This window comes from Gavia stellata, chromosome 3 (assembly GCF_030936135.1).
Source record: "Gavia stellata isolate bGavSte3 chromosome 3, bGavSte3.hap2, whole genome shotgun sequence".
NCBI lineage: Eukaryota > Metazoa > Chordata > Aves > Gaviiformes > Gaviidae > Gavia > Gavia stellata.
In genome coordinates, this window is record NC_082596.1 from 30,794,685 (window position 1) to 30,809,937 (window position 15,253).

Consider the following 15,253-nt stretch of genomic DNA (forward strand, 5'->3'; position numbering starts at 1 on the left):
ACTCTACCACCTCCCTGGGCAGCCTATTCCAATGTTTCACTACTCTCTCGGTAAAGAACTTTTTCCTAATATCCAGCCTGAACCTCCCCTGGCGCAACTTGAGGCCATTTCCTCTAGTCCTGTCACTAGTCACTTGGGAGAAGAGACCAACATCCACCTCTCTGCAACCCCCCTTCAGGTAGTTGTAGAGAGTACAGTAACGTTATCCCCATGTTCATTCTTGATCAGTCAAGCCCCGTGCCAGCAATTTCACTATTTTTTCCTGCAATTTAAAACAATTGTGACAGGACTATTGCTACACAGCCTGGCCCATTTACGATTTTAAATTCTATACATAATGTTAATTTTTTTTCTAGTGGGTGTGCTCACAGGGACCACCCTTGGCAAATAGGCTGGGATAACAGCAGCCAACAAGACAGATGTGAGTGTAAGGATATGGTTGAGTGGGATGTCCAAACTGCCCAAGAGGGTGTTTACCCAAAACTGATCTAGGTAAAGAGGAAGACAACCATTGGCCAGATTAAAGAGTAACTGGGGAATTACCAGGAGACTTCTGGAAAAAAAAAAAAGTCAGCTAAACAGAAGTGCAAGTGAAACACAGAGATTTGTATTGGGTGGGAGAAGAGGGGAGCAGGGCAGAGGAGGAATGGGGTGACCCTTCCAGATGTAGCCCCATGGCCCAGGGCTCTGCCTGTGTCTGGCAGCATGAGCTCACCATGGGCACCCCTAGTTGCTGCCTCCAGCTCGCACATGGACAGCATGGGGGCACCCAGGGACCTACAACCTAGGGGTGCAGGGTTACCTCCCGAGGGCTGCCACCCACCCCCGGGGGATGTGGGGTTCAGCTGGGGCACGCATCTCCCACAGCATGGGTGTGCTCTGTTGGGATTAATTCTAGAATGGGATTTAGAAATTTTAGAAGCATTTTATTAAAGTTTTGCAAGGGCATAGCATTGAGGTTGATCTTCTGTTATCATTATGGGCCATGATTTCCAATTAATTTTATGTCATTAATAAATCAGTAAGTGGCTTCAATCCTAATTAGTTTTAAAATGTGCGAACTGAGCAATTTCTCCCTGTGAAAATTCTACCCCCTGAAATTCTTACTCCAGTTCAAGACTTAGTGAAGGTAACCCTCCAAATGTTAGCAACTGAGAAACTCCCTGGACAACATCCCTGATAGTTTTTTAGAAACTCAGGAATGAAAATTAATTTTCAGGATTTAAAGATAACTTATTTTATAGTTCTGGAATGAATTCTGGAATGGAAACCATGTCATCATCATTCTGTGATCAGAATGTATCTAGCAATTTCCAAATACAGGAGAAAAAACCCTTATAGAACTATTTTGAAACCAAAACAACATCCCCCTCCATTTCTTCCCAGCAATGCATTGATACCCTTCTTTCAAATTCTTTTTGGTCTTTGTACTTAAAATACTCATAAATCTAATCTAATTTAATCTTTCTACACATTCTACTGTTTCAGTTACTTACAGCTTTCTCAGATTGTGAGTTTTTTATGGTGTGTTTTTAAGCAGCCTAGCTTCTTTTCATGATAATTTCTCTTTTGGCAACAATTAAAATAGTTTAATCACACCTGATCAGATTCATATTTGCCCATTTCAGCTCTTTCTCCAAATTGAGCTTGCTCATGTCTACTTCCAAGGTTTGTAAAATTGGCCTTTCTGAGCAGCAAGTATACTAAGTAAGAGCAACTTGTGACCATTGGTACCTAAGCAACCACTGTATTTTTCTTCCATAATTGGTTCTTCTCTATCTGTCAATACTGATTTCTTCTGGAACAGGTTCTGCAATTCTGGAAACTGCATTTTGTAATAGATAGACATTTGCGTTGAGTTCAAATTAAGCACAAGAAGACTCAGTGAAGTATCTCTTTTCTGTCCTTTTACATGGATTTGGTACCCTTCTCTTTTTTCCATTACTTTATCTACTTTATTTAAAAAAATAAAAATCCAAGTTAAATTTCTAGATTCTTGAAAGTCACTAAGACTTTATCTTCTTACCAAGACTCCAAGAGCATAATGGCATGTAGTCTGAAGGAAGCTTTACTGAAGTGAATGAACTGGGATCTGAATGCCGTACTATGGAACTTGCTGTAATTTTTTTCCTTGCTGTTCTCATTCAAGATATATTAGGATGGGTGCCAAGCAATCATTAGTAAGCACTTTTCATGTCTTTGTATTTCTGAAAATTCTGACTCCATGAAAGGTTAGGTGACTAGACTTCATTGCTGTAGACATAAAGAAATCGTATACCAAAATGAGTACAAAATATGGTAGCCATCATTTCTTTGGAATTTCATTGTCTCAGCTCATGAATTTTATACCTTCTTATAAATTCTAAGAACAATTTGAGATTTTGTGCTAGTATCACGAAGCCAGAGGATTCCTGTGAATACTAATGAACTTTTAGTGGAATAAATATATTGTGTACAGTGGTGATGCAGTTCACTGTCAAAGTATCTCACTACAGATATACTGCATACTATCAAAATTTAAAACAGATGGCTTGGAGTACTGCTGGTAATTTTACATAGTCACTAAAAAACCCCATAAAAATTACATTCCCTGTGAATTTCTGTCCCTGGACTGCCCTTTCACAGAGTTCATAGAGCACATGGACCAGGACTGGGAGAATACTTAACCCTTGCACGAGCTAAAGCTGCTGTCTGGCTCCTGAGACTGTGGTTAAATCCATTAGTACCTGAGACACCAGGCCAGGCCCTGAACCCATCTCCCTTTCAGGCATCACTTCCAAGGCAGTGTACAATTTCAGAGAGAAAAGACATGAAGTTACAACATATTATGATGCTTCACCTTTCTGCTCTGTGCACTATTCCAGTTAACTGAATATGAATCATGGGGAGATAAACTCCTTGGCTTTTTACAAAACATTTCTGTCCACTAGTTTATGTGCTTTAGTAATATTGTCCAAACACAACCAAACGAATCACAATTTTGCTTTTGTAAAATGATAGCACTTATGACACTGTTACTACAAGAAAATTGGTTTTCATGTGTCTTTTGTCATGCTTTGGGTAAGCAACTCAATGAGAAACTGCCAACCCTTTTTCTGTCTCTCAGCAAAATGTTCCACAGGGTCTTGCATCAGAACTTTTGCCATATCTGGTATGACCACGCAGTCCTGCACCTCTGTCCTTACCAGGATGCTGATCCCTCCGTGGGAACTGAAAGCGTGCAGAGTTGCCAAAGCTCCCCGTTAGAAGCTGAAGGCAACAGCTCTGAGGAACAAGGCAAATAGCAAGGGAGCAAGAGCTGTTGATTAAATAGATACCTAATAGGCTAAGGAAGTAGATTTTTTCTGGGAGAGGTAAATAAAAGCTGGAAATGGAGGAATTTATTGAAAGGGTCAAAATATGTTTTTGGACTGAGTGAATGTATGATGAAGAGCAAAGTGATGATATCTGTTTAAGGAACAAAGAAGTTATTCTTCGTAAGTATGGCAAGTGTTGATAAAAATCAAGGATGTCAAGATGAAAAGGAAAGGAGAAAGGAGAAAAAGGGATATAATGGGAACATTCTGTTCATAAATTAACTTCGTTGCTATTAATGCATTTCTGTTCTACTGTTGGTAGGAAAAAAAGAGCAGGATTTTGTGGTGAAGCTAGTATTGTTATTGTCCACTATGTAATAGTCAACATGTTCCTTATGGAAATACTCTTTTTCTTTCTTTCTTTCTTTTCTTTTTTTTGAAGACATTCTTATGCACAAGGACTTTATCTAGGATAAAACTAGTTTTAAAGATCCAGCAAATTAGATTCAAATTGCTACTTCATTTTGCACTACACAAGACCAAGAAAAAAACATCATTAACTTTGATTAGTTACATCTAAAAAAAATCCCACTTTTTTCTGCCTTTTCTTCCTTGTCTGCCTGTGGATTTAAATACATCAAAACCAAAATTTAAGACTAGGAAACAAATAACGCAGCAGTAAGTGCCAATTAACAGAAAATAAAGACCTTTAAAGTCAGGCTGTAAAAATTCATGACTGCTTTTCCAGCTGCTGCAATGCTAGTATGAGTGTTGATTTTATCTTGCTGTATTTTGATTGTTTGCCTTTAATTTTCCTCTAATAATTTTGAATAAAATCTGGCCAAGAAACAAACTGAATCCTTAAAAAGCAAAAAACTAGAACAGCAACCATCCTCTTAGCCACACAACTAGCCTGTCTTCCACAAAAGTGGTGGCACGGAAGTATTTCTATAAACTCAGTTTTCATGTGCTTTGGAAAAGATTATTAGAATTTCATTTTAACTGCGGTCAGGATGGCTAAACATTAAGCTTTGCATGTAGAAGGCTTACCGCAGCTTCTGGCATCACTAAAAGGTAGTAACGTGAACATGGCAAAACACTGCAGATTTAAAAAACAAGGGTGGGGTGGTATGAGCTTAACAGAATTCATGAATAAGGGAGACATTTCCAGGACAATCTCTTATAAATACCAAATAAATTTGTAAAGTTAACAAAACCAGAAAAAATGGGTGAGGGGTAGACATGGACGGTCTTTTTTAGGAGGAAATAAGGTGGTAAAGGGGCAGAACTTGGGAAAAGTTGAGGGGTAAAAAGGGAATATAAGGACAAGAAAATCATGTCCTTAAGGTTTTTTTGGAGATCCCTATTCAGGACCCCTGTGCCTGATCTATGCAGCTCGGAGCAGGACAATAAATCTGTGGTTGTTCCAACACATGTGTCTGACTGACTTCTGTGGTCAGGATGGACTTCAGTGTTGAAGAGGGACCAACCAGATGAGACAGACTGGACAATTACAAGCAAATCATCCTGGGAGTCATGTCCAGCCTCATGAAAGACAAAATGACTATAATGTAATAAAGTCAATTCACAGAATCACAGAATCACACAGAATCACTACAGTTGGAAAAGACCTGTAAGATCATCAAGTCCAACCATCAACTAACACCACCATGCCCATTAAACCATGTCCCACAATGCCTTGTCCACACGTTCCTTGAACACCTCCAGTGATGGTGACTCCACCACTTCCCTGGGCAGCTTATTCCAGGGTCTCACCACTCTCTCAGTAAAGAAATTTTTCCTAATATCCAGCCTGAACCTCCCCTGGCACAACTTGAGGCCATTTCCTCTTGTCCTATCGCTAGTCACTTGGGAGAAGAGACCAGCACCCACCTCTCTGCAACCCCCTTTCAGGTAATTGTAGAGAGCGATAAGGTCTCCCCTCAGCCTCCTCTTCTCCAGACTGAACAACCCCAGTTCCCTCAGCCGCTCCTCATAAGACTTGTGCTCCAGACCCCTCACCAGCTTCGTCGCCCTTCTCTGGACACGCTCCAGCACCTCAATGTCCTTCTTGTAGTGAGGGGCCCAAAACTGAACACAGGATTCGAGGTGCGGCCTCACCAGCGCTGAGTACAGGGGCACCCCATTTGTCAAATCTCCCTTGTTTTACTTGTCAATTTAACTTTGTCAGTATGAAGTGCTGAAAAAGAGTTGTGTTATTAATAAGCTGTCAGTATTTTTTTTCCCCATATACATAATTTACATACTTTTGCTGATGAAGTTGTGTATCTTTGAAAGAATTGTATGATTAAGTGTGAAATCTGAGGTAGACCCTTGATGAGAAAGAAACAGATTTCCTCTGCTGTATTTTCCTTAGGTGTGAAATGAAAGTAGGCTTAAGAAATGGTATCAAATCTGAGATAGCAAATATACCTTCACAAGCATTTCTTGTCTCAGTTAAGGTAAAAAAAAAGAGAATGTTTGCATTTTAGCTGACCTTGCTGTTCAGAAGGGAAAGAAAGAGAAGAGCGATCCTAAAAGTTCACCACGCTAAAGAGTGGCCTCCATGAACAGAGACCATGATCAGTGAAGGATTTTTGTCTGCTACATCAGTATTCTAGTAGCAGGAATATTTGCTATACTTTCTCCTCCAAACAGCTGAGTGACGTCTTGGGAGGGAAAGCTATTTCATGGGTTTAACAATCATAGTCCAAAAGACAAATAGCAGTGCTGGGATTTGCCTGGATTCCACAATACACTAAGATATCATTAGTCATTAGTCACCCATTCAGTGCTGAATACCTGGTAAAAAAACCCCATACTTCCAATTGCAGATTAGAAAGATAAGTACTGTCAAGTCAGATTTAGATGAGAAATCATTTGACCTGTGCACTTTCCATACAACCTGGAGCAGATACAAATTTCTCGGTATGCCTTTTGGAACAAGGTCAGCAAGTAAAATGTTTTAAGAAAAGAATGAGAAAATATGGAGATATAGCAAGCACACATACAAAACCAAGTGACATGATATTAGTAGCACAACTCCAGCAGTACACGATGAGATAGCGAGGAAAGTATTGGCGAATGATCAAGAAGAAAATATCAAACTTAGTTCAGATAAAGTTCTGTTTGAAGTGAAAGAAGCCAAATGCATGGAAGATAGTCTATCCAATTGAATCAAGCAAGATCAAGCAAATACGTGAAGCTGTAGACATCATGAGACCTCCCACAACAACAAAACCAAAAATTGCAGAGCATCCTAGAGATAATTCTTCTTTTTATACAGTACATCCCACATGAGACACTGAGAAAAATGTTACGAGAGAACCTATCATGACAGTGGTTTTATCACTGCATGATGCTATGACAGTTCAGAATGAAACATTATAGAACAGCTATACAAATTTTAATGATCCAGGCAGTCACTAATCAAAGCAAGTATATTTAAGGAAAGGTACAGGATTTTGTCTGCCACAAAGGAAAACAATTTTTGTAACTTCTTACAGAGCTGCAACATAACTAAAGCATAGTTATATTCAAATTAAGAAGGAAGTACTGGATATTTTTTGCTAAAAAATAATCTCATCTAGATATGCATGGGGTAAATGCTGGAGTACTGGAAACTTCGAAACAACATTGTCTAAAAGGTTTTGAAAAACATTTGCAAAATTACAATGGATATTTTAGATCCATGAACATGTAAATATTTTTTGCAGCACATTTAAGGGACTTAAAGTGTAGCGAGTTATGAAACCCAAGGATGAAATGATGAAAAAAGTAGCATTTAATGCAGATGAGACCCTATGCTATATACACACGTGTCAAGCTGCAGAGAAGGACAGGGAAAGATCCCATAATAACACCTCATCCATGATTTTAAACATGAGCTGGCCATGCAGAAGACCAGGTGAATCCTAATATGCATCTGTATACAGCCTTGAAGGAAATTTTTTCTGACAATAACACTTGCTGATGGCAAGCGATCAGATCATTATTCTTGGCATTATGATGGAAGAAATACTTAACATTTGCAAGAGCTGACACGAGGCTGTTCAGAGTACAAAACCTTATGCCAGGCACAACTTTGCAAATTTTAGTTTATCGTAGCTTGGGAATATATGAAGAATTTCACCAGAGGAGACCCCAAGCAATCAGAACGTAAAGCTTTGCTCTCATGAGTTGGCCTCATAGCTAAACTATTTTCTTAATATACACTTGGTACTTTTCTGAACATGAAAAAGTGTTAGTTCTGCCAGGAAGTCAGATCCAAATTGTAGTTTCAGTTTTCATAATGAGTTAGAGTGACCAAGTCCCACTAAGAGGGAAATAGAACATTTTGTAAGGTATAGGGAGTAAAACTCCCTCATTCTTATTCTCAGTCTAATGAAATGGCTCATTCCATTAAAATATGGATTTTTGTTACACAATGAAACATTCAGCTTGCTCTCCTGGAATGGGCATACATCAATTGTGCAATGGTGCCCTGTCCTGAACCGCAGATAGAGTGATGATTGTTAAAAATAACCCTTCCTTCCTTTATATGATTTGCATTATATGCATGCATAGTACCTGAAATGGTTCATGTCAATGGGTCTACAGGATGAGAAAATATTGGTTAAAAAACCCATAATAAACAGGACTATGGAGTGACAACAAGAGTTAAACATCTTTTTGAGTTCAAGAGCATAAGGGAAGACAATTGGGTTATACTGCTGTAGCATAGTCTGCTGCTATGGCTGTGGACTGTAGCCACAATGAACCTTACTGATGCAGCAATAGAAGGTATAAAAGAATTGGGAGACACCAAAGTGTGCAATGGGAATGGACATATGGAAATTATCCACTGTCAGAAGACCCCCATGAGCAATGATCAGTGGTTGTATCTAAGGTCCCCTACAGTGAGACTTGACACTAGTGTCTGCTGTTACACGGGCTGCACCAAGACCACGAGGGCATGTTAGGTATCAAGGTGGGGACCTGTGCAATAGATTTAGACATGGTCCCTGTTCCTGCATGCAGGCTGATACAGGATTACACTGGTTCCCAAATATAGGAACAGATGGAAATAGGATTAAAGAGTCAGTTCTAGTGGGTAAAATTTAACAACCTCTAAACTAAGCTGTGGAAGGTTAATTAATAATTTTTCAGAAGTTCTGTAATATTCTGTTCATGCCTGAGGGCTGGATGATGAGGACATTAAGATGTGATTTAGTGGGAAAGACTTTAATAAAGACAGCACAAGTTGATATCCTTATTTTCACTCCAGGTTCTTGAAACATCAAAGGCATTACTTTCATCATGACTACATATACACAGTTCTTGTGAGTTTTGTTTGTTTGTTTGTTTGCTTTTGTAAGAAGACCACTTAGTATTTAAATTTATTCTTTATCATTACTTTATGTTTTGTTCAACATAAAAAATATTGGATCAAATAAACTTTCTCGAAACCTGGCCCTGATGTTGACAACTATTTTACAATAGTAATTGATCTCAATTGAGGAAGTATTCAGCAAATATTTATGTGAGTTCAGCAAATTTAAAAGTCATCCCCACAATAAGCCAACATTTATGGCATTTCACAGGTTTTATAGGTTTGTGGATAGGTTTAAGGATAAATAATTCCTGCTGATTCAAGTATTTCCTTATTTAAACATTTTTTTTTGTTTAAACTTACATGATAATGATAATTCCTTATACAGCATTTCACATGTGTGTTTTCACTTTTCCTTAAACACTATTCAGAAAAAGGTGGATTATTACACCAGAAGAATACAATATTCTTTTAGGTACAAATTTTAAGTGTTGAAAACCATAAAATAGATAGTTATTACCACTTATCAAGACTTAAATACCTTGCTGTCTAAGGCTCACTTGGATAGATAATTACATGCATATTACTGAGGTACATGCATATTACTGAGGTACAGCTCTCAGATTATTTAGCCATGGTGCAATGCTGATAAGCACAAAACATTAGAATGAGCATCTGCAAAAGTTACGATGGCCCAAAGAATTTTTTATGAATTGTATTGTCCTTTCTGATCCAATAATGTGAACATGCACTATCCAATCTCTTAAAAGTATAAGACTTGAAATATAGTTTGAATCTATAATTAACTATTATATGTATGTAATATGTGACATTTTTAATATATCATTAAAATATATATCAAAATATCCAAACATTCCCAATTTTCATTGTATCAGTACAACCTCTGTGGTTTCTCTAAGGCAGTCGTTGTCCTTGGCTGGAATGTTTTGACCCACATTGAAACTCCAGTCTTTACAGACTTGCCAGAAGCAAAATAAGAAACCTTTCCAGTTGCTCATCCACTATACACTTTAAAACAAGATAGCATTGCTTTCCTGTTAACCTGCACAAGTATCTCTTGCTATTATGGTAGCTGGAGGTAGGTGGGTAAGAGTAACAGGATTCCTTCAGTAAGTCATGAGTTATGCTCGTACAAGTGAGTGTCTTCTAGGATTGTTGTAGTTGCATGCTACTGACTGAAGGCTGACAGAAAAGTTAAAACTGAAAATCACTAATTCAGTTTTGAGTTTCCTTTCTTAGCGTACCATTGGTTTAAAGTCATCAAGGAAATTTGTGTAGATGTGTAATTTTCAAGTCAAAGCGCATTTTTCACAAATGAGTTCACTAAAGCAGCATAAGTATTTATTCTTTTTAAACACAAACTTTCATGACATGTTGTCTGGTTTTCAGATTGAGGTGAAGAATTGATTCACTCTGGGAAGTCCTAGTTCTTCAAATACATAGTTAAGTCTCTCAGAGAAGATCTGTTTTGAGCAGAGGCAAGGGAAACAAAAGGAAAAACAGTCCTACTGTCACATCAATTCAATTTACAGCAAAGGTATATGTTGAGTCTCTCTAACGGCTCTCTTTATTACCTGCTCTTCTCCTTAGATGTTTTCTACTGGGTAGTCATCATTTAGAAAGCCCCTGCAGGGCTTCTGTGCTTCTCAAAAGGATGTGCAATAGAATATGTCACCCAAAATAATCATCTGAAACAACCATCTTACCTTAGGCTATATGTCAATATGCACTCACTTGGAACTCAGAAACTGCATCTAATTTAGACCTGAAGGCAGATATACGTGAATAATCCTTAGAGCAATAAAACAGGATTGAAGCTACAGTGGAACTAATTTATTAGTTAAAAAGGGCATCAACTGAAGAACTACAGTGTCTTTCATACTTTTGGTACTGTAATCTTTTTCCTTTTTCTCAGCATCCAAAAATGAAATTCCATGGTGTCTTAAAGAAAGCAACAGAAAAGACCAAAAGTACTAGCCTTGCAGCATTTAACTTGCTTTCTCAAGGTGCCTGCGAGGTGGCTCAGCTCTTACTCTGGTGCAAAGCAAAACATATTCTGAGGTTAAAGGAATTATGCTGGTTTAAAAATGTGTGTGAAAGAGGAAAAAAATTAGGTCATATACTTATAAAATATAAGGCTATGAACTATAAACCAAGCAAATCAAAGGGATGTTATGATGTAGAGTTGTTATGATAGCTATACCAGAATTTTAGACAGAAGCTATATATTTGCCAAATACGTAAACAGGAACACATAATACAAAGTTACAGAACAGTAAATGCTTTTTAAGTGGTATTTGGCTTCACAGCATTCATGTGTGTTGGAATGGATAAAAAAGGTAAATAGCGTTGCTATGACCCTTGTGAAGAACTACAAAGGCAGGAGAAAGCATCAGATGAAGAACTGTATTCTCCATCATGTACTCAAAAGCTTCCTTCTTGCTGCAGCTTGATCCTCAGCCCACAGCTGCAATGAGGGACTTGCACCATTTGTTTTGGAGCAAGCAGGTCTCTAGTCCTCCTTTCACCACAGAGGGGTAAAATCACCTCACCCTTGGTAAAGCTCATGGACAGGCTCAGTAGAATAATTCCTATTCACCCTGTCTTTTTGTCCTTTGTAAGGAGGCAAAGGCAAAGGCAAGGAGGCAAATATGGGCAAATGTTCTCTAACCTGTAGATGTGTTTAAATCGATGAAAAACTTGTGAGGTGATACAGCAGAGGGGATTATGTGGGTGTGTTCCCACAACTGGGAACATAACGCAGTTTTGTCCTAGACCAACTTGAACATTTTCTTGGCCTCAGCCTGAAGCAATTCACAAAATAATCCTTGTGAAGCAGACTTCTGTGCCCTATATTGACTTGTCCCTGCCCTGCTGTGGGCCAGGAAAACATGCTAGTCCCATGACAAAATAATATCACTTCAGGAAACTACAGTCAACTTCACAATAATACTAATAAATCTGTATTTTTTTGTGTTCCTTTAAGATCTCTTTCCCACAGCTTCTCAGAGCATGTTGCACGGAACAGAAAACTTGGGAATAACCATACAGCTCATGAAATCCACTTCCCTGAAGTTACAATATCCATGGCATAGCCATTACACATCACTGGCCACCTAACACCTTGGTAGGAGCTTGAGAGTTGTCTGAGGAGATCAGCAGGCCAATGATAATGACCCACAGGGAAGCTGGCAAGACTGAGGGTGCTACCAATGCTTTAGATTTGTACTTCTGAGGAATCAGTTAAGCAAAATGCCTTGTTATGTACCTATGGATCCTAATACTTCAGAACTCCACCTCAGAAGAAACATTTAGACAGGACTCTAATGCACATCATTAGTGTGATTCCATTGCCTACAACTGGATGGGAATTGCAGCAGTATCTTCAGTGAATTGTGCAGCACTGTAGCCAGCTATAGAAATTTACAGGTTCAACTTCTAATTTCAGTTATATACATGTGAACAGTTTCTGACCCATGGATAAAGCTGCTGTAGAGGATATCATAATTTTGAATGGCAGGACTTCATAGAAGACAGAAGGTAACATAAATGGTCAGTTTGCCAAAACCATGAAAGAACTAATGTAGATTAATAATGCAGTCTAAATTAAATTATTCCTTCTTTTGTGAGGTACTGAGTACTGTAGAGTATATAGTAGTATCAGGCATATACTATGGGATAATCTTCTTCAAATATCCCTTTGTTCAAACAGCTTTCCAAAACAGATTACCATCCAGCCCTCATTATATTACTAATGTATTCTAATTCCATTTAAAAGAAAATTCAGTTATGCTAACCATGTTTATTTCTACATCTGTAAAAGGCTTTTTCTTGTCCCCTTTCCATACCTTGACTGTTGATATAAAAACATGTGTTCTGTTTATTTCAGAATGCAAGGTTCTCAGGACAGAGGACAAAGTCTTTTTTTTCACAGTAATGAGTCTACCTGTTACTTCCTTCCATTCAAATGCATAATTTTCACAGAAGTTATTCTGGGTCATAATGCCAAGTAAATTTTATGTATCAGTTCCTCATTATTTTGAGGCGACTGTTAATGTCTACTGCTAATAAAAAGAATTCATAGAAACAGTTTGTCTAACAAGAAGTACTACTTTTACAAAGTCATTTTCTTTGTCAAACAGTACTGATGGCAACTGTATTTCATATATAGAAAGAGTAAATGAGGTTTGGAACAGCTAAAAGAAATTTTCACCCTGCTTATTCTTTATATTCCTTGATACATCAGGAATTGAGACATGAAATATACCATCACAAGACTTTGCAGAATAATCAAAGAATTTTAAGATTATACAGTTGAAACTTAGTATTGAATGAAATTTCTGTTATTATTAAAAGATTTGAACAATTCAAGTAATTATCGGTCCCTTAATTTCTTTTACAAGAACTTCACTTACCATCTATACAAAGCACAAAAGTACTCTGAGTAGAGCAAGGGCATCTCCTTGTACAAAGCACTTGGCATATTATAGATGCCACAAGAAATACTAAAAGAGACTAGTAACAGTAGTCATAGTAATAACAGATCTGTTGCCTTAGGAAAACACAGTTTAAAATATCTGGTCAGACCAGTGTGCAAGGAGCTGTAAATAATGCACTGATGGCATTACATGGCCTATTGCTTGGAGACCACTGCTCCAGGAAACATCTTCTAATAATGCCATCCCAGAGACTGACTTTGCTGCCTTGCTTTATCACTTGAGTTCTTTTATTTCACTCATATATACAACTTTTCCTAAAAAAGTTGTAAAGTAATCTCCCCTAAAGTGTAATTGGATTTCTTTAATCTCTTTTTCTTTTGAACCCAAAATACAGGGGTTATAAAACTTAAAATTACTGTTGAGCAACTGTGACAAAACAACAGCCCATCTAACACAAATACCTCAATTTCTACAAATAATCAGAAAAACAGATTTCCACACCCTGAGAAATTGAAAATGAAGAAGCCATATCCGTTCTTTATGGCTTGGTACAGCCAAAGCACTAGCTACACTTCACCTTTTCCTGACATAGTCATTATGCACATGGGTTTGGATCTGAGCAATATAGTTCAGAGGTCTAGTGAAAGATCTCTGGCTCCTACCAAACATCTTGCTGTACTGTCCATCATTATTATATATACAACAGAGAGGGTTAGTACTGTAGTCCAGATGATTTTATCATTGACAGCCTCCATATCTAATTGCAAATAGCTTTCAGAGGTAACACTTGGAATAAGAAACAACCAGATCTTACAGAAGTGTTCATGACAAAGCACTAGAAAACAAAAATGTTACACCTTTTTTTAATTTGGAGTTCAGATGAACAGTGTCCACAACATTATGTGGGAATAACTTCAACCTAAGTTTTTAATAATAAACTTCTCTAAATGAATAACAGTCTTACTGTGTGATTTGGTACAATTTCAAGGACTAACAAAACTCATTCTTTTGTTTCTGTATAAAATCTGTCACACCACTGGGCTGGATATTATTTTAGATTCATTATATGCAGGATAACCACATCTATTAGATGAGTCTTGTTATATTACATTAAATGTACTAAGTAGAATCTAAAAGAAAATACTTATATTTTCCTCCCATGAGTAATCATGCTCACTACAATGGGATTAAAGAAGTATAAAGCAGTCAGAAGTGATGTATTTAATAAATCAGCAGTTTATAGCACTAAACATTTTGTAATATCTAGGTAACATCTAATACTAAAATTCTGCCAGATCCTACATGCTGGAAATACGCTTAGATGGAACAATGGCAAAACAAACTTACTAGTCTCCAAGGCACCAGCAGCAGATGGTATTTCAAATAGAAAGGAAAGAGAAAACAATATTTCAATGATATGAACAATCCCTTACCTAGTGGCTGCCCTGCAATGATCCTGGCATTCTCTCCCGCCACTGCAGCCCTCGCGTGCCTCTCGCTCATGTACTGTACAAACGCATAACCTTTGTGCACCGAGCAGCCAACTATTTTCCCATACTTTGCAAAGATTGCTTCGATGTCGCCTTTTTTGACAATGGCTGTGTTCAGATTGCCGATGAAGACTCTGGAGTTGATGGACTTTGGGTCGTTCTTATTGGTGACGTTGCTAGTCTGTGTTTTGCCGGTCATGGTTGGATCACTTGGCTTTAACCCTTAAATAAAGAACAAAGAGAATTATGTTTCAAAGCATATAGTTACCACTGACTTTGGATGATTTTTCCAGCAATAATTCACTTTTCATTTTTCACTTAGGGTAAATCTAGGCTCAGAAGAGTTACACTTTCTAAAAATTATTATCAATAAACCCAAAGTAGCACATTTTAAAATACTGTTCGTAAGTCATATTAAAAGTTCTTATTTTTGTAGATATAAAATATACCAGTACATCTCTTAATTCAATGCTGTGATAGTGGAGCTTTATTGTAATCATATGTGGATTTCTGCTTAGAAATTAATTATTGACTTCTTAAGTACCTAGCCATCTAGAAACTACAAAGCAAGAGAATGAATCATTATCTCATGTCAAAGAAATGAACATTCAAGGCCATGTAAAGAACAAACTCTGAAAATGAAAGACAACTCTGCTTTGTTTGGTAAGTGTCAGCCAGTGCACATTTCTCACCAGT

The 15,253-nt window shown here is 37.6% G+C and overlaps 1 protein-coding gene across 1 annotated transcript in view; it reads right to left on the reverse strand.

Annotated features, from left to right (window-relative positions):
- Positions 1-14,759, reverse strand: part of RALYL (RALY RNA binding protein like) — a 187,815-nt gene extending 173,056 nt beyond the window's left edge. The window contains exon 1 of the mRNA XM_059836359.1: positions 14,501-14,759. Within this exon, the coding sequence (XP_059692342.1) occupies positions 14,501-14,756 (256 nt within the window). The 5' untranslated portion in view covers positions 14,757-14,759. The remainder of the gene's footprint in view (positions 1-14,500) is intronic.
- Positions 14,760-15,253: the final 494 nt, after the last annotated feature.